At 49.7% G+C, this 20,568-nt stretch overlaps 1 protein-coding gene across 2 annotated transcripts in view; it reads right to left on the bottom strand.

Annotated features, from left to right (window-relative positions):
- The window catches only part of NIN (ninein), a 107,125-nt gene extending 94,365 nt beyond the window's left edge, over nt 1–12,760 (bottom strand). The window contains exons 1-2 of one of the 2 annotated variants that reach the window (XM_074956545.1): nt 12,612–12,760; nt 614–820 (exon numbers count right to left, since the gene is read on the bottom strand). In XM_074956545.1, the coding sequence (XP_074812646.1) occupies nt 614–799 (186 nt within the window). In that variant the 5' untranslated portion in view covers nt 800–820; nt 12,612–12,760. Of the gene's footprint in view, nt 1–613; nt 821–8,593; nt 8,675–12,611 lie in introns of those variants that run through there. The other variant, XM_074956544.1, reaches the window with a different exon arrangement.
- Nucleotides 12,761–20,568: the final 7,808 nt, after the last annotated feature.

The following is a 20,568-nucleotide window of genomic DNA, read 5'->3' as shown; positions in this document are numbered from 1 at the left end:
TACGGTAAAGATTACGCCAGAATTGACTCACGTTTGGCTCCTGCTTACAAGCAGCTGAGAGGAGAGGCGATCACTGCATAAGCATCATTACCTTTTACAGCAGAGGAGATAAGCAGCCTCCTACCTTCACTTAGCAACATCAGCACAGTTACATCTGCATAAACCCCACATGGGCACACGCTGCATCGGTGCAGCTTCGTGGGGTAACACACCAGCGCAAGCCCTGCTGTGCCCTGGTGCACCAGATCGACTTGAGGGTTTGGTGCCAGTCTAACTCTCTACCCCATTGTGGGCTTCCTTAGCCTAGAAACGGCCTAGGTTAGGCCATTAGCCTATAACAGGGAGCACTGACAGAAGCCCTGCAAAATACAGTTTGCAGGAAAAAGCGGCTTTATTGACTAGAAGCCATTAATTTACAGTAATAACCAGGATTCTGAATTAAATAACCAAAAGTTCCCGTGTGCTCCCACGAGAGGCAACAATCAGGGCACGCTACACTTTTTCCCATTATCTCCCTTTGTTAGGCAGTTACATGAGGTAGGACGTGCTTGTTGGCTTTCGCAGGGGCCCAGGGCCTCTGCCAGTTACGCTCTCCGTAGTCAGTCAGCCTTACCCTGCCGAGAAGGTTGCCTTGCAGAAGCGTCTGTTGAAGCGCTCCAGGGGCCACTTCCTCCAGATGTAACACGTGACACAGATCGGTCAGCTCCTCCTGCCCCAGGGATCCAGTGCCTGTGGTGTCAAAGCTGTCAAAGAGCTCCTTGAGACGGGCTTCATACTGGTCCTGCTCGGCTTCATCCATCCCATCACCCACCACGCTCACCTGCCAGGAGGAAGAGACATTGGACGGTTACACTGATGAAGGGCTTTATCGGACGTGCTTTAGCACGCTGAGCGATGCAGGCAATTGCACAGGAAACCATTTCACCAGCTGTGCCGGGTGAGAAGTGTAGCAACCCAAGCACTGACGTGAAACCAGGCTAAAATGTCAGAGAGGAGAAACAAATCAGCTGCCCCTACTGGGCGAAAGAACATGCTACTTCGATGGCTCTGCGCTGAGGATTCTTTGGAAGCTCTAATACATCTTGGCTTTACTGAATTGCACAGCCCAGCAACAGAGAAGAGCTTTCTCTCACCCATGCATGTTACCTGCAGCAACACTCAATCTGCATCAATAGAGGCGGATGCTGAAAGAAAAATACAATGGCCTTTAGACAATCAAAAGTCAGCTGTTAGCACCCACTCTTCCTATTGTTTTGAACTGGGTGAAGACAGAGAGAACTCCCTGATGCTAACAAAGATTTAGGAAAAACTAGTCAGGTCCTGAGATTTCTTGCTTGGATGATTTCTTCTGGGATTCTGAATCCATCAAGGTGGTGATGAGTTTTAGTTCTCTCTCAGAGATGCTTTTTTCCCCATTTCAATTAAGAAAAAAATGAGGGCTGTCGATTAATCGCAGTTAACTCACGCAATTAACTCAAAAAAATTAATCGCAATTAAAAAACTTAATTGCAATTCATCGCAGTTTTAATCACACTGCGAAACAGGAGACTACCAATTGAAATTTATTAAGTATTTTGGATGTTTTTCTACATTTTCATATAGATCTTGTATTCTGTGTTGTAATTGAAATCAAAGTGTATATTTTGATTACAAATATTTGCACTGTAAAAATGATAAACAGAAGACATAGTATTTTTCAATTCACCTCATACAAGTACTGTTGTGCAATCTCTTTATCGTGAAAGTGCAACTTACAAATGCAGATTTTTTTTGTTCCGTAACTGCACTCAATAACAAAACAATGTAAAACTTCAGAGCCTACAAGTCCACTCAGTCCTACTTCTTGTTCAGCCAACTGCTAAGACAAACAAGTTTGGTTACTTTTACAGGAGATAATGCTGCCCTCTTCTTATTTACAATGCCACCAGAAAGTGAGAACAGGCATTTGCATGACCCTTTTGTAGTCAGCGTTGCAAAGTACAATTGCACTACAGTACTTGTATTAGGTGAATTGAAAAATACTATTTCTTTTGTCTTCTCACAGTGCAAACGCTTGTAATCAAAAATAAATATAAGTGAGCACTGTACACTTTGTATTCTGTGTTGTAATTGAAATCCATATATTTGAAAATGTAGAAAACATCCAAAAATTTAAATAAATGGTATTCTATTATTGTTTAACAGTGCAATTCATCGCGATTAATTTTTTTAATCACTTAACAGCCCTAAAAAAAAAAATCCTACTTGGCCACTATTAAGAGTCTCAGGAAGCTCTGAAGCCCAGTGATTGAAAGGATAGCAGAAGGCAATTCTCATGCAAGCCTTTTTCAAGTTTTCAGGTCCATTAGGACCAATTACATTAGGGAGGTGGAATCTATTTCCATCTTAACTCACCTGACCACTGCTCCCTCTGAGCTGTGCACGCGCACACAGATCCTAAACCCCATGCACACGGCGAAACACCGCGTGCACAAAATTTGCACAGAAGCACAAAAATTTGCACAAAAGTTTTTTGCGCACCCGGCCTGTCAAAAATTAGAGGGAACATTGCACCTGACCTGCGACTTTTAGCAGCTTGAAGGACTTCATCCTGCTCCAGTACCAGAGCCATGTAACTTACCGTGAACGTTATCTTCAGTATGAACATGAATTGCAAGGAGTGTCATTTGGTGTAGCACAGAAGGCCTGGTTAGCAATACTCATTAGCTCTGCTTTATTCAGCAGAGACCCAGTATATAATTATTTCTGGACTACACAGAGGGGACCCCGCTCCCCACACAAAAGACGGAATGAGTCGGGCTGATGCAAAGAGCTTCCCTGTCTACATGATCGTACTAGCTGCTTTGCAGCACTTCATCAAAACGCAGCTTGTTTAGCATCACGGGAGCCAGCAGATGAGGTGGTGTAAGAAGAGAGCGTTCCCAGGAGCTATATTTATTCCCTAGGTGGTTTAGGTAATGTTTTGTCTGCAATAGTAAGAAGAAAAACAACACACGCGGAAACAGAGCTGATTGTAGGTCAACGGTGTGGAGCAAATCTAAGGGTCAGATTTCTAGAGCCCCTCGTCTGAAATGTCTCGTGTTACATCTTTGCTGTCCTCCACCTTTTACCTTTGCCTCTGTTATTAGGCTGTAGGTAGGGCCACACCATGCCCTCCTCCAGTGCTACACAACACACATTTCTACACTGACCATGCTAGCTTGCTTCATCTTTTCCATCCTACATGTTGCCCATCTCTTGGGTTGTTTACCAGTGGGAAAAACATCAAACCACTTTCACCAACGGAAAGACTGAGTGTATCTGTGTCCTCCCTTTTCTAGGAAGAAAAAAGACTGACTTCTACCCCACACATCCCACTCCACACACACACACACACAGTCTGATTTGCCCCCTTTTCTTTACAAGTAGCTCAAGTGCTGATGCCAACAGCAACTGAGGAGATCGGCATGACAGTAGCACGCAAGTCCACTTGAGGTTTTTCTCTACAGTTCAACATAGTGGCTCCTTATCCTGTACAAACCCACCGGCTCTGGGGAGCGGGGTATATCGAGGCCTGTCTCAGGACAGCTACTTGGCCAGGTCGGGGGCATGGATCAGCATTCATGTCACGCTCCCCATCACTGCCAGGCCTGGGGAAGCCAATGATCCGACCGGCAGACCAAATTTGGTGATGAATCCTGACCACGTGCCACCGGAGGTACACTGCCCATACGCGAAGATGACTTGGCCAGGTCGAGCATGGCTCCAGGACTCGGTCAGCACTCCTGAAAGGAGCTCCACAAAGCAAAACCTCATACGTGGCTACGTCCTGACACCAGCACATATGGGTCAAGTTCTTATCAGTGCAAAGAGCACTCTGATTTTTATAACCATGGCAGGGCTCTTATTGACTTGTAGCTCATTAATGCTGAGCACTGAAAAGCTGCAAGCCACGACATGTGCAAGGTGAGCCATTAAGTGAAAGAGCAGCAGAGCTAAACAAAACTCCTCTCCGAAAATAACCTAGCCACAGAAGGCTACAACAGTGCAGAATGTGCCAGCCTGCACCCCCAGAAATGTTACTGGATTACACACACCCGCATGAGCAATTTTGCCCCCCAACTGCCTCCCACCTTCCTTAAAATCAGGGATTAAGTTTTGTTCAGCCTGGGGTTATGCAAATGAATAATCAAAGGACCCAATCCCAGCTATACATGGGATAGAAGCAGAATTTCCTGCCAGAAATGAAAAAATAAAAAACACTGCCAAGAACTTAGCACACACACGTCATTTTATTAAACCAGTTTCTGGTGTTTCCAGCCTTGCTAATGACACTGAGCAATGGGATCAGACATGGCTACAAAGCAGCTTCTGTATACGTGCCTCCCACTGTACATTTGTTCCCCTTCCTAAAACTCAGGAACAAGCCATTATTCATGACAGCTGATGAGCTCGCAAGGTCTTACATGGCATTAGCTGGTCAAGCACCCTTTCTGCATACTTGTGCATGACCATTTATTTGCATTTTTGTCACACGCATGTAACAGAGCATGGAAACATATGTCGACAGACATCATGGCCATTAGAAGGATGCAACCCAGGACCTTCTGCACAGGTCTTGGGCGCTAGGAGAATTGCTTCGCTGGAGGGCAGCCTGGAGGGACAGGCACAAGCAGACATTCGGAGCCAGAAGAGGCACTTCGCAAACATGCAGCCTGATATCGCAGCCCAAGGCCGCTCTACTTTGGGAGGTTTTGTATCAGTTTTTGTTTTGCACACTCAGGTTGGGACTCTCAACGGCACCCACACTGCAATGGGAGAACCCCTGACCAAAGTGCCAATCACGATGAGCGTGGGTCTCTCCTCCCCTTCTCATCGTGGGTCTCCTGCAGCCAGGGACCATGAAATAGTCGTGTCAAAGAGTACTTTTGCTTTTATTAGTGACACCTGCAGGGATTCAGGACCGCTAAGTTACTCTGACCACTACTGACATGACTGCCCAAAAAAGCAAGCTTGAAGAAACCCAAGGCTCTTCAAGAGCACAGCAAGCTGCAAAATCAGACCTAACAAGCATTCAGCAGCAGAGGGCTAATCAGTGATAAAGCTGCCTCAAGTCGATGATCTTTGATAATTAGCTTTCAGAAATCCCCAGGGGAGAAGACAGGCCAGCCGACAGGCCATGCTCTCAACACTTGGACTGGCTTCTGAATTACCTTGGTCCTTGTGTAATCACTTACACCCACTGTGCACTAGCATAAAGGACTACACACGGAGTAGAACAAGGAAGAATCAGGCCCCTTCTGTTCTCTGCTACAGACACTGTGGCTCCTATATGCCCTGCCCTTCGCATCATCTTCGCAGCTCACTTTGGTATTCGGACAAGAGGCTGGTGAAGTGAGCACCAGAAACTGCAAGAGAGTCAGAGCAAACATGACAGCACAAGGCGTTCCCCAGAGCACTATGCTGGGGCTCTGGGGGGGGAAAGAGAAGGGTGTCTGCGCCCGCACCATAGAGACTGAAGTCCCGACAGCAGAACTTGTCTGGGTAGCAGACACGGTCTGGCAAAACCTGGCTCAGGTACACTGAATTGGGTGGGTGAGACAGTCTCTTCTTGGCTCTCAGGCTGTTTAAAGGCAACAGCAGTGGCTCAAACCACGCTCCTCTCACCCATGAGTGGCTACAGCAGGGGTTCTCAACCTTTGCCATCAAGCACCCCAGGTCACTGTTCTTCCTTTTGTGAATCCATATCCCAGAATCCTTCACACGGTTTCAGCAACAACAACAAACCACCAATCCAAACCAAAACAAAAAAACCCAAATGCTGCAACCAACACCTGTTTGGTGGTGTGACAAAAAGCACTTGAGGGAGTAGATATTTACATCCAGTTCAGAGCTTGGGGGAAAATTTACATCAACCTACTAGCCTACAGCCACAAAACCATGTTCCCTGCAATTTAAAGGGAAGTGTGGGGGTAGGGGGGGGAGAGAGGCAGGAGAGAGAGATTTTTGTGACTGCTACGTTCCCCAGTGATATATGCCCATCTCTATAGTATCGGGACCATTCAGTAAACCCAAACCGCTGTACCAGAACAGAGTCAGAAGGTTTTCTTTGCAATCAGAACAGCTAGAAAGCTTGTAGAATGAAATCCTAGCTTCTCCAGAAGATCGTGATCCCTTAGAACAGATTTTCACAACTCTCTTTAGGGTCAAGGCCCCAAAGAAGCAAACCCCCTAGACAAAGAGATTGTGACTTTTACCTTCAGAGGCAGACCTATGCCACTGTCAGCTCCAGACTTACTTACTAGAGTGCACTCAGCACGGACCTACACCTGCAGACAGCTCTGAAGCTGCAGAATGCAGTCCTTAGCCAGCACTTCCCACAAGGAACATGTGACATCTGAACTCCAGTCTGCATTGCCTTATAGGGCTGTTCTAGACAAGAAAACTAGATTGACCCAGCTACGTGGCTCAGGGGTGTGAAAAATCCACCCCTCTGAGTGACCCAGTTAAGCCGACCTAAGTCCCTTTTGTAGACAGTGCTAACGCCTAGGGGAGGTGGATTACCTATGACCCTCCTGCCAGCGTAGATAGCGTCTACATGAAGCGCTACAATGTACCGCTGTAGCATTTCAAGCATAGACAAGTTTGGTGCAATACAAGGCCATGCGTTTCAACTACAAGACTCTAAATGGTTTGAGTTCTTCCCATCTTAGGCCAGGCCTACACTGTGTCTGAACCCTCGTGTTAGCTGACACGATGCTGACCTCTGTTCAGAAGTCAGCACGGCCTGGGATGAATCATGTTCAGAAGTTTGGCAGCTAACACCACTGTTGACATCTGTTACCCCTGGGGGAATACTGCGCAATGCAGAATTTGTGCAGAATTAATGTTCTGCGCAGAATTTCCTTTTTCCCCTCGCAGAAATGGGCTGCAGAGCTGCTGGCTGCCATCAGGGGCAGCTGGACCCATCAGAGCTCAGGTCTCAGATAGAAGGTATTGCCAGGGGCGTGGCGGGGGAGAAGAGAGGTGGAGCTGGAGAGTTCCTAGCAGCTGAAGTTGCTGGAATGCCCTGAAGGAAGGGGGCAACATGCAGGAAACTCTGTACAAACCCAGGACCCAGCATCAGGCTGTTTCTCCCTCTAGATGCCTGGGATTAGGGGAGGGGCCGAGGTGTCTGAGCTGGGGGGCCCCTGCAGGTGTGCTCTAGAAGAAGGGGGTGCGGGTGTCTAGGCTGGAAGGATGCCCCATAGCTGGGCTCTGGGGGGTGAGGGGGTGCGGGTGTCTGGGCTGGAGGTGCCCCGCAGCTGGGTTCTGGGGGGGACAAGGGTGCGGGTGTCTGGGCTGGGGGGTGCCCCGCGGCTGGGCTCTGGAGGTAGGAGGTATGGGTTTCTAGGCCGGGAGGGGCCCTGCAGCTGGGCTCTGAGGGGAAGGGGGCAGAGAAACAGGAACTGGGTTGTCATAGGGGTTTCTTTAACGGTCTACTCCTGGGGGAATTTTTGTTGTTGTCTGTATTACCAAAAATAATTGAAACTGGCCTGACTATATAGAGTTATTTTGACAACTAAAATAGGCAGAATTTTAAAATATTGTGTGCAGAATTTTTAATTTTTTGGCACAGAATTCCCCCAGGAATAAACTGTGCTCAGACACAATAAAACTTCATTGCTTTAACCAGCCCTTAAAGACAGCTTTGCCCATGTGTTGCACCATGGCAGCTGCAGTCAGATGCAGCATTGAAAGGCCCCAAATTTAAAAAAAGGAGGGGGCTAGTGGTAAAAGAATTTCCATAATGGGCTGTTATTATTTGTACTGTGGTCCGACCTAGGGGTCCCAGTCAGGAACCTATTGTGCTAGGCGCTGCACATGCATCTATCAGAAGGATGGTCCCTCCACCAAAAAGTTTATAATGCAAGTATATGATGAGATAACAGGTGGGTATGGACAGACGTGGTGGGGGGGAGCCAAAGGAACAGCGAGACCAATATGATTATTGCAATACTTAGCAGTCACAGCACACCAGCTGCCCACCTATTGTCCAGTGTTGTGTATGCATTGTGGATTTTTACAGGGAGCTCCACTTACGCATAAGGGACGGGACAAAGTGCAAAGGTGTCGGGGAAAAAGTCAGACCGAGGGGCAATGCAGGCTGGCATTGTTGGCACAGCAAACCCTAAATCGTTGCCTCTGTTGGCCGGTGAGGCGAGAGTTGAGTGATCTTTCAGACACACCACAAGGCCTATTTCGGGACCATGGTAGGGGAAAGATCTGGGAATACTTCGAGTTCAAAACTCAGAAATCTTAGCAGTCTCTCTCCAGCTTCAGAAAGAATGTGTTCCGTTCCCCCCCTCGCCAGGAAAGCACGGCAGAGGAATTGCATGTTTTCCTGCAATACCTCAGCAGCTTTAAATAGATATAGAAGTGGAAGGTAGTTCACCTTTCTGTAGGCCATCTAATAACCATCTTCAGCTGCAGCCAACCAGAGAATCTGGGGCAGCCGCCCCCACACACCCTCCAGTTTATAATCCAGGCTCCAGAACACAGGACACTCTGTAAAGTGAGTCAAGATGCCTGCTCATCTCTCTGCCTTATTCAGCAGTGCTTAAAGAGCCCTTACCTCGTGAGCTGACAACATCAACTGGCCCCGGAAAAGCCACGGAGCGTGCGAGCCACCACCAAGCAGCCAAGTTAACGAAGAAAGCAGTAGCAGAACCCTGTCCTGAAGTGAGCCTCGGACCGCCAGCAATTTCAAGGGCACAAATTGACTTTGGGTCACAGCTGAGGGTTACGTTCCGTTGGGGGCGGTGGGGGAGATGTGAGAGAAGGCAGATTGGCAGGGGAAAGAGGGCCTAGAAGGGGGGGGAACAAAACAAAAATACAAAGCCAGAGTTAAACTCAGGCCTTTTATCTCCCCTCCAGATGGCCCAGCAGCTGAGCTGGATGGAATGTCTGGCTTGTCTTCACCGCTCAATCGCTCCCCATACTAGTGCATAATAAAAGCTGCAGGGATCACTCCCTAGCTGCGAGATGCAGTCTCCAAGTTTTTATATATATATATCTCGAGGGGGGTTATTTTGATAACATAGTTTTGCTCAGCCTCACATTCAACCCTTCATTGTATCTGTTTTACAGCACTGAGGTCCTTGTATTTACTCTCCCAAAATTAAAAGTTTGAACAGATGGTTCTGTAAGGAAAACCAGAAGATTTATCTGCTTTAACGTAATGATGGCTCTTCGTTCATCAGAGCCTCAAGGTGGCTTCAGCCCTTAAAAGTATTCGCAAAGCACAAAAGCTAGAAGACGGTGAAACTTTTAGAAGGAACAAATCCACCAACAGAAATTGACAGTGTAGCAAATTTCCAGTTAGCATCAGGGAAGTTTTATGGGAGATTCTTATCCACAAATAAGCTTAGGAAAAAATGTTGGATATTATAATAAATATTTATAATGAAGGTATCTCCCTTCCCTACACATACGTTTTGTGAAGCATCACAGTAAGAATCACTTGTATGGAGGATGAAAGGAAAATATTTTAATTGTGGAGGAGACTAATTCAACCTTCCTGCTAAGTTCCAGACCTCTTAGATTAAATCTACCTTCAAGAGAACCAGATAACCTTCACAATATATGTTGCAGAGACCTGATACAACTAAATTTCAAGCTAAATTTAACACCACAGGCTCCAGAAAGGACAGCTACTTAGAATGGTAAGCTCTCGAATCAATACCAAACTTCAAGCTTTCGTATAAAACTAATGAAGAGGTAGATTTACCTGATCAACCAGTAACATGATCAGGTAAGAATAATACAATTAGCACAGCACAAATGAATACTACACTTCTAAGTCTGTAAACAACAACAAGGTAATGTTGCTATAGGTAGAAAACCAATCAGTGCATTGGCCACTTTCCTTTAAAGGAATATCATTTACCATAATTTTTCGTTTTCATGGCCACATTCAATCTTGTCCATTTAAGTTATGTTGCTCCAAAATTTCTCTAAGACCCTATTTTTTTTTTATATTTATAAATAAGCTATCCTCCAAAGGATCACAAAAGTAATTCCTTTCAAGAAATAGCAATGATAGGGTACCTATGGTTTTGCCATTAGTCTTCACTGCTTTGCAGATTTGAATGATTGCCAGTTAGACATTCTTATTAGAGTGCTGTATCCTAAACCACCATCAAAACAAGAACATTAATTTCAGAAAACAAGAAGCCATTTTTGCAGCACTCCTCCCACACTGAAAAGCAAGATCATAGTGTGACAGGTTAAACTGTAACTTAGTCTTCTCTTTCCACTGATTGGACAATAGGAATTACACATGCATATGGCTAGGAGGAGAAAAAAAAATGGCCATGTTTAAAAAAAGGGCCTTTTCACAAGGTAAAAAACCATCAGTTGAAATGACTGATATTTGAGCTCACTGAAAGGTCTGTAATTGGGTTGTCTTATCTAAAGTCGTTATCTCTCCCAGTTAACGAACTCTCTCCCATCCATCGGAGCAGTGTCTACCTTGGCATGATTCACCCCCTACTTCCAAGATATCTAGTCTGCAAACCCAGGCTCTTTGTTCTTTATGCATTTCAGGGTAATTTCTAAAATAAATCCATGCCTCTCAGTCCTGCAGTACCTTATTTCATCTCATGAGAGCAACAGTTCCCTGACGGGTCAGACAATGTAAAAAGGCAAAGGGGGCAGAGAAGCCAAAGGGGGGGAAACCCCAAAAGGCAATTTTGCAAATGGCACCTTAGTATCAATAAGTCACTTTACAACACACTGAACTCTCTTCAAGGTTCACTACCAAAGTCAGTTCTACATCTGGCATCTGCACTTTCCCATTGAGTATACTAATAATTTTTGTAGCCCGATACTAGTCACTGTGAACCTCACCCTCATCTAGCACCATGTTCCCCCATCTAATTATTCAACACAGCCTGTATTTCCAATAAAACTATTAAAGCCTTTTAAAGTTAGCAGAATTCCCTTTCTCTGCCAACTCCCTGACAGACGAGCAAAGGACAAATTGTGTATAAAGTGCTATAAATGTATGTTAATAGCTCAGAAAGAAGAGCACGGTTTTGAATATTCACAACACTTCTGTATTTGCATTGTAATAGCCTCAATAATAAGCCTTCCCATCAATAAGAAAAAACAATGTGCCCATCTGTTTTGATTATAGAACTCCTGCAATTTGCACATTGCAAGAACTTTAGAAACCCTTTGTGTGCTAAAACCCAAGGTATATACACAGAGCTAATTATTTTCAAAGTAAACAAAGCAAGCGGCAGATACATCCCACAACATCCCATTTGTCTGGAAATAAGCAATTACGTAATTTGCAAGGAGTTCTCAACCCTGTACTTGCTCTGATAAGTCTTTTGTCTCTCCCTAGCCTATCAATGCTGACTCACTGCCATAACACTGAGCATCTACTGACTGGCAGGAATCAGGCTTTTTAGCACCATAACCTTTTTATTACTATTTTCCCCTCAGTTGGACAAATGAAAATCCAAGAGGATTCAAAGGATTAAAAACAAAGAAAAAAGAATTAAATTCACCCAGCAGGTAAAACCCCATGCGTTCCCTCTCTCACTTTACAGTTCTGCTAGGCTGATGCACCAGGCTTACATGCCATTCCTGGGCCCCAATCCTGCAGCGGAATCTATGCAATGGCAGGGGTGTGCCCCAGCAGATCAAACTGCAGAAACAGGGACTAGGATGTGTCAGGATTTTCTCCTTGTTTGCAGCTGCCTCTCTATGCCCTGTCTTCTGCGAAACACCTTTCTAGATTGTCCAAAATCTTAAAGAGCTCATGTTTTACTACCAGACAGAAGATGCTGTCTGTAAACTTAGGTTTCAGAGTAGCTTTGCTTTCAGTAACAGATCAATCACTAGACAACCAGTATTATGAAAACCTAGAAGGCAGCGACCATCTGTTTCTTTAAGCGTAGAGTCAAGTAACTTAGGCCCAAAATTTATATTTTTTAAAAAACAAACAAACAAACATCCTCTCATGGAAATGGCCTCAGAGTTTTGAGTCTATCAATAAAAAACAGAGCTCATCTGGATTCCAACCAAACTCAAACCTGGGCAGCCAGAGCAGGCAATGGGCAAGCAACAACAATGAAACTGACTAGCCGGCTTCTATTGTCCAAGCCCAGTGAAATGCAAAGAGACACCGGCATTAATGGTGAAAAGCCAGCCAGTTCCTTCGGGATGGACAGCGTTATTAATAGCATTAAGAAGGAAGGTTTCGGATCTATTCCAGCCAAACATCCCAGAGAGGCTGCTTATTCTCCCCCTCTCCTCAAGTTAATCCCACGCAGGGACAAGAAGGGGTCTCGAACGGCAAAGAAAAGTGACTATGTGAATCTTGCGTGCACGGGCTTTGCTCTCTTCCAGTACAAACAAAGCATCACTGTCCATCCGTAGCAACCCGGGCAATGTCCTCAACCCACGCAGCCACTGCAGCCAGCCAAACAGGGGCATGTCCCAGCTGTGCTCTCACCTACACGAGCCTGAGCCAGGAGCAACCCGGTTGCAGTTAATGGAGTTACACTGGTGTAAAGCTGGCCAGCAACGAGGATCAGACCCCTGAGCCATGTCTCCCCCCCCCCCACGCCCTCACTCACCTTCCTGTGAACGAAGCTCTCGCAGAGCAGCCGCCTGCACCCCGAGTGCTACTGCAAAGCAAAGGGGGAGGCTTTTGTTAGCGCTTCAGGAGGGTACAATGCACCCCAAGCCCCTGCCGCTGTTCTGGGCCAGCGTCCTTCACAGGAACCTGCAGGGGGACAGCACACACAGCATTAACATCTCTAAGGAGGCAGCTTTACAAAAGGGAGGGAGCGGCAAGCTGCTGCCAGCTGAATGCACCCCTCCCCACCGGCTCCCCTGCCCCTTCCCCTTCCTCTGCTCCCTTCTCCCCCCGCCCCCTTCCTCTGCTTCCCCCTCATCAATGCTCCCCTCCCCTTGCTCACCCACCAGCTCCCCCTCCCTTCCTCCGCTCCCCCTCTCCTCAGTGCACACCTCTCCCACCTTCAATGCATCCCCCTGCCGCACCCTCCGCACAAGCTCTCCCTCGCTCTATCCAATCCACCCTCCTGCTGCTCCCATCCCTAGATTCACCCTGTGCACCCCACCCAGCCAGCTCCCTCCCCCTCCATGCACCCCAGTGCACTCCATCCCTCCCCGTGCACCCCATCCAGCCAGCTCCCTCCCCCTCCATGCACCCCAGTGCACTCCATCCCTCCCCATGCACCCCATCCAGCCAGCTCCCTCCCCCTCAATGCACCCCAGTGCACTCCATCCCTCCCCATGCACCCCATCCAGCCAGCTCCCTCCCCCTCAATGCACCCCAAGGTACCCCACCCAACCAGCTCCCTCCCTCTCAATGCACCCCAGGGCACCCCTCCCCCGTGCACGCCCACCAAGGCCAGCTCCCTCCCCCTCAATGCACCCCTCCCCCGTGCACCCCCACCCAGCCAGCTCCCTCCCCCTCAATGCACCCCAGGGCACTCCTCCCCCGTGCACCCCCACCCAGCCAGCTCCCTCCCCCTCAGTGGACCCCAGGGCACCCCTCCCCCGTGCACCCCCACCCAGACAGCTCCCGCCATGCACCCCACCGAGCCCGCTCCCCCGAGGCCTCCTCCCTCCCCAGCCTGCCCCCGCCGCAGCCCCGCGCCCCGTACCCGCTTCAGAGCCCTGCGCGCCCGGCCGCCGCCCCCGCTCCCACGCCCGGCCGGGCGGCTCGCTCCGGCTCCCCGCGCGGTGCCGGGGCCGTGGCCCGAGCGCTGCAATGGGGAGGCAGCCGGCACCAGGCCGAGCGGGGCGGGGACGGGCCGGGCACCGCCCGCCGGGGCGGAGCCGCCGCAGCCGGAGCCGCAGCCGGAGTCCCCGCCCCGCGGGGCAGGCGCAGGCCGGGCCGGGGCAGGGCGGGCGAGGAGCCGGCGGGGAAGCTGGGACGGCTTCGCCCCCTCCCCGCGTCTGACCCCCAGCGGCGGCCCGGCTCCGCCAGAAATGCCCCCGCTTGCCCTGGGGCCCCCCCAGAAACCCACCCGGGTGCTGAGAGCCGGGCCAAGCCGTGCCTGCCCCCTATTTATCCCTGCCGGTCGCTCTCCGTCTGCCCAGCGCTAGCCCGGGAGCCTGGGTGTGTGGGGCACTGCCCCCGCGCAGGACGAGCCAGCCGGCCCTGCCCCAAGGCGGGGACAGTCGCAGGGCTTGTCTACACGACACCAGCGGCCACTGCACCGCCTGGTGAAGACCCTCCCGTGCTCCGCCTCCCCAAGAGCCAGTGGCTAAGCCGAGGGGCGAAGCCCTCGGGTCAAAATAGCGCTGCTTACAGCGGCATGTACCCCATCCTCCTCCACCTCCTCCCGTGGGTGCTGGGAGTGCTGCGGCACCCCCCCCGGCTTGAAGTGGTTTCTATCTTATTCAGGGTTTCCAGTGTGGTTCAATGGCTCTGAGCACCCCGGCTCCTCCTCCTCCTCCTTGCTCTTCACGGGGTGAGTCTGTGTCTCGGGCTCCTCTGAGGTGTCCGTGGCGGTGCGTGGGATGGCGGTGAAGGCCACGGCCAAGGATGGTGTGCAGCTCTTTGTAAAAGCGGCAGGTCTGAGGCTCAACATCAGATTGACTGTTGACCTCCCCGGCCTTCTGATCGGCCTGCCGCAGTTCCTGTGCTTTCATGTGGCACGGCTGCTGGTCCCTGTTGTGCCCCGTCTCCTGCATCCCCTGTGCAACCCGCTCGTAGATGTCCCCATCTCCGTGGCTGGGCCGTAGCTGTGACACACAGGAGATCCAATATCTCCCGTCTGCTCCCAGCTGGAATACGTCCGCAGTGTGTAGCCGGCATGGCGCTGTCGGAAGACAGGATACTGGGCTAGGTGGACCTTTGGTCTACCCCAGTATGGCTGCTCTTATGTACTTGTCGGCAGCTGTACACAGCAATGAAGAGCTGCTCCGTGCTCACCGAGCTGGACAACCATGAAAAAGCATTAAAAAAATTCACAGGACTTTAAGGGGAAGCTTCCGGTCTCTGTGAGCCCTGGGCAGTGGAGTTCACAATTGTGACCAGAGTGGTCAGTGTCTGGCATTGTGGGATAGTTGCTGGAGGACTGTTATGGTCCACATAAGTATGCACTGTGTCGACCTCAGTACGTTGACCAAGCATGGCTCAATGCCACTCGGGGAGGTTGTGTTGCTCCATCATGTAACGAGTCACTTACATTGGTGGGAGACAAACTGAAGTGTAGACACACGCACAACTAGCTCGATACAAGGTGGCTTATGTTGACCTAACTATGTGGTGAAGCAAATGTCTTTGTTCCAGATCCTCAAATGTATCTATGCTCGAAACTGGGCCTTTACCTGTCTTACTAGTAACATCTTAATACAAGTGAAAGGATTTTTACAATACAAGGCCACAGTCCAGCAAATGCAGGTGAACCCCATGCCTTCACAGAGCCTGCCAACACAGCCCACCTTCCAGGGCCAGTGCCCAGTTTAACGGGCTCTGTTTATGGTCTTTATTTGCTTGTTGCAGTCCACTCAGCTTGGATGGTGACAGATCATTGAAGCCGGTTTCACTTTCGTTCATTGTCAGTTTTACTTTCAGTGAGGGCTGGATTTCAAACATTGTAAGGGAATGGTTTATTTGTTTAAAACCTGTTTTCATTGGATACATTTCAGTTGTGGAAACATTCCTATTGGCTCTAAGGTTTACAATTGCTTTTGTTTACCAAATTCACATTTTGGTCCAAATGTACGTTTATTGTCTCCGTTCAACAGAGAATACAGGATGCTGTCAAGTGATTTATTTTATAATCCTGCATTTTCTCTTTGCTTCTTGGGCTTGTTACCATTGAAAACATTCATGATCTTCCCAGCTCTGCAAGCTCTGGAAGGCTCTTGTAACATATACAAGTGATTTCTAGCTGAGAAGAATTTACAACAGCTTCCCCAGGCTATGTGAATAGGCAGCTGCCTTAGAGACTACAATTAGTGTGGGCCCCAATCCTACAAATTTCTCCAGGCTTGGGAGGCTCCTGCACCTGCCCCCAGGTGGTCCATCCATGTAGAGAAGTTTGCAAGCTCATGGCCTTGCTGTGCTTCCCAGCTTTGGTCATAAGTACCATGCACATGCCCAGAGGTCAGCCACCAGCCTGGGGGCTCTGTAGCTGTTTACATCCATTCTAGTCATCCTCTGGTAGACCCAACAGGTAGGATCCTAGCTCCTTGGCAGGCCTTCTATTCTGAGGCCATCCATTCCGAAGAAGGATCAGCTTACCACAAAAGCCTCCACACAAATGCCACAGGCTTAAATCATGGTTGCTCTATGTCTTGTGCAAAGGAAGTGTGAAGTGTTACCCTTCTGACTGGGTATCGTGTGACACTCCCTTTGCACTGGTTCATTGGGCCCCACATCACCCAGGTACAGAGGTGCCAAGAACTCCTGTAACTATCCTCTTCTTGAATCACTGGGCTTTAAATGCCCCCACCTCAAGGAATTCTCCTGGATGCTGGCCTGGTCAGCTGACTGCAGGAGTTGGCTCAAGGCTTTACGATGGAGTGGCTCTTCCAGTCAATATTTACATCTTTCTAAGTCTTCAGGTACCATCACCCCTGTTTTGCTATGCCTCCCCGATCTTGGAAATGGTGCTGTCAGATGGAGAAGAACCCCAGGCCTTTGGGCTATAGCTCCTTTCAGCTTCTCCCAGAGGCAGATTAAACCAATCCAGGGCCAAGGCACACGACACTACAGGGCCACCTCACCTCACCCTGTGGCTCTGCCCCGCTCATTCTGTCCCCACTCCCTACCCCTGGAGAAGTGGTGGCAGGGAGTCCCCATCCCCATCCAGAGAGGCAGAGGTAGCAGCAAGGGGTTCCTGTTCCCCTCAGGGGCATCACTGAATGTGCCTTCTTTGCCTACCCTCCCAGAGAAGTGGCCCCCCACCCCCAGTACATACTTCAGCACAGGGGTGTATCTGGTTGGGCAGTGGGCTGGGTCCACTGCCCTCTTCTTCTCCATCCACACAGAGAAGCCCCCGCTGGGAGGCCCAGACAAGTGCGTTTTGGAGGTACCACTCCACTGAAATGCACGGGACAGTTCGCACATCTCAGAGCCATTGTTTCAGGCTCTCTGCAAACTCAAACAGACATCATTGCACTGATTACACTCAGTTCATGTTTTCAAGCTTTTCTTTAAGACCATGAGGATAGGCAACTTACTTTTTTTTTCCCTAGCAAAAAATGAGATTTTGATGTAATTATGTGACTCCAGGAGCCGAGGCCACAGATATGGGGCAGTAATGCCTGTGTCTTAATCTGGCCCTGACTTCTTCCATAGCTGACAGACAATCATCCACCCCCACATCTGGATTTCAGAGGACTTCCAATTGCACTGCCCTGCGTGTATCACAGCTGAGGGAGGTGCCGGGCAGCTACTCTGGCACTGGGAAAACGGCAGCATGAAACTGGCATACAAATAGTGAGCAACCCGCACGGGTAGACACCCCAAGATGCCAGCAGAGCTTTGAAGAGTCAGCAGGGTGGAAGGGGAGGTAAAATATGAACTGGATGGAGCCCAATGTGCCAGAGGCCAAGTGTCAGAACCTGAACTGAAGAGCATTTCAGGCCCAGATTTCCTTCTTTGTCTGCCAGCATCACTGAATGCTGCTGCAGAGCCAGTAGAGAGAGCAGGGACGATTTTAGCTCTCTACAGTCTGTTAAGCTAGTATCCATTAGTTGCTTTGATTTGTATCTGCATTATATCTACAGTGGAGAGGGTCTGAAAGCAGAGTTATGAGCATTCCTGCTGTTAAAGGCCTCCAGGTCTATTCCTAAGCGTGGGTGTGTTAACTGGCATATCCTAGCCAAATACCCCTCTGTCTGAAGCGCCCTGGGAGAGAGGGTGAATGGAAAATCATGGCTCATGGGCCAGAGGGGACATAGAAGGGGGAAGTGAAGCATGTTCTCACTTCCTACTAGCCTCAGGAAGCCCCTCCATGAGTGTGCTGTGGGTGGATGGGCTAGTCGCAATCCTCCTTGTTCTCCCCCCCCCGCCACCACCAAAACCTTAGAGGAAAGCAGTACCAGCTAACACTGGTCAAGTCACTTTGGCCTATTGCAGGTTGTCCCTCTGAGATACAGCCGGGAGGTACCCAGCACCGTGAGGCACCTGGCTATCACCTGTCCTTTACACGAGGATGCCTCGTCTGTGCCTGCCGGGGTCAGCTCCCCAGCTCCACCAGCCACAGACAACATAAGCCTTCCCCTGTAGGCCTCACAGACCCTGCTGTTACTCTACAGGTTAGCAATCGGCACCCTCCAACCCTCGAGCCCTCCAAGCATCTCCCTGAAGCATCTAGCCCCTGTTCCATGGGGCACACACCGTATTCACCGAGCTGATGCTTCCAAAGAAGCAGTACAGCCCAGCTTACCAGTTCCACCTCAGACCACTGCTGCGCTTGACACGCAGCGCTTAGGTATGTTTATAGTGAAATCAAGTACAAGTTTATTTAACAAAGAACAGAGATTCAAGTAGTAGTAAGTAGAACTGCTGGAAACAAATGATTACATATAAAATCATAACATGCATTCTAGAGCCTAGATTTAAGAACAGAGCAATACAAGAATGGCCACACTGGGTCCGACCAATGGTCCATCTAGCCCAGTATCCTGTCTTCCAACAGTGGCCAATGCTAGGTGCTTCAGAGGGAATGAACAGAACAGATAACCATCAAATGACTTAATTAACAAGATACTCCCATGTCTAATGAAGTATTGCTCACCCAAAATCCCAGCAGTGCTTTATGGCCGGGCAGGCAGTGATCCTTCTTTCATGAGACATTCATGCTGTCAGTTTGCCTCCTCGGCGAAGGATTTAGGGTACGTCTACACACAAAGTTGTGCCAAAGCAAGTTACGTTGGCATGCAGCTGCCACACTTAGAATATCGCTCGTCTGCATAGGCGCCGACTTCCCCTCTTTCCCATGGGTGCTTGACCCCCTTCTGTGGCCCGGCCCGGCCCCTTCCCACCTCTGCCCTGCCCCCATTCCAACCCCTTCCCCAAAGTCCCTGCCCCAACTCCGTCCCCTCCCTGCCCCCATTCCAACTCCTTCCCCAAATCCCCGCCCCGGCCCAGCCTCCTCCCCTGAGCACGCCACATTCCTGCTTCTCCCCCTCTCTTCTGGAGCATGCTAACACTACCAAACAGCTGTTTAGCGGCAGCCTGGCGGGAAGCGCTGGGAAGTAGGCGGAGGAGCCGGGACACAACACGCTCAGAGGAGGAGGAGGCTGGGCGGGGGAGTTTGGCTGCCGGTGGGTGCAGAGCACCCATTAATTTTTCCCCGTGGGTGCTCCAGCCCCGGAGCACCCACGGAGTTGGCGCCTATGCTCGTGCGTGCATACTTGACTCCTTGCGTCAGCACAGCACATCCCAGAAGTGCTTGTGTCAATGCAGAGTGCAGTGCACCATGGGTAGGTATCCCTGTGTGCCATCTATCACCGCTCAGTGCACTGTCTTTTGGGTAGTTTTGGCAATGCATGGTGAGGCAGAAACAAGTCGCACCGGAGTGACTGGGAGCAAGGGGTCAACTTCCCATAATGCAATATTCTCCATCCCATAACAGTATTGCTATACCATAATTTTCATGCCTGTTTTTAATTTCCCATGAACTTGTGCTGGATTTGGTCCTGTCCTGTTCCTCAGACTGAAGTATGGAGCCTGTACAGCCCTGCATGGTTGTGAGTGTTGTAAGCACAGGACATATGATCCTGCAAGAAGAACCACGGGGAACATGGCGATTTCTTGGAGGACAGACTGCTGTGGGACATAGTGCAAACCACTGCACCGTTGTTGGTGGTGCTCACAGAGCAGCTGCAGATGGTAGTGCACCATTTCTGGGCCTGAGAAACCAACGCTGACTGGTAAGAGAGCATCATAATGCAGGCTTTGGCTGATGAGCAGTGGCTGTAAAATTTTCCGATGCGCCAGCTCTCAGTCCTGGATCTGTGTGCTGAGCTTGCCCCAGCCATCCAGTGCAGGGGCACCAAACAGAGCTGCACTGACACTGGAGAAGCGAGTGGTGATCACGCTGTGTAAACTTGCAATACTGGATTGTTGCCAGTCAGTGGGAAATCATTTTGGAGTTGGATAATCCACCGTGGGGGTCATTGTCATGCAAGTGTGAATGGCCATTAATTGTCTCCTGCTATGCAGGACTGTGACTCTCGGCAATGTGCAGGACACACTTGATGGATCTGCAGCACTGGGGTTCCCGACCTGTGGTGGGGTGACAGATGGCACACACATCCCTGTTTTGGCCCCAGAGGTGCATCAACAGCAATGGCTACTTTCGATGGCTATTTAAGTATTGGTGCATCACCAGGGTTGCTTTCCTGACATCAGTGTTAGCTGGTCAGGGAAGGTGCATGATGCTCGTATGTGTAAGAACACAGGACTGTTCAGAAAGCTACAAGCAGGGACCTTCCTTCATGATTGGCAGATTACCATGGGTGAAGTTGAAGTGCCCGTAGTGATCCGGGGGGATCCTGCCTACCCCTTACTTCCCTGGCTTCTGACACTGTACCCTT

Source organism: Natator depressus, chromosome 6 (genome assembly GCF_965152275.1).
Source record: "Natator depressus isolate rNatDep1 chromosome 6, rNatDep2.hap1, whole genome shotgun sequence".
NCBI lineage: Eukaryota > Metazoa > Chordata > Testudines > Cheloniidae > Natator > Natator depressus.
This window is presented reverse-complemented; position numbering and strand designations above follow the sequence as displayed.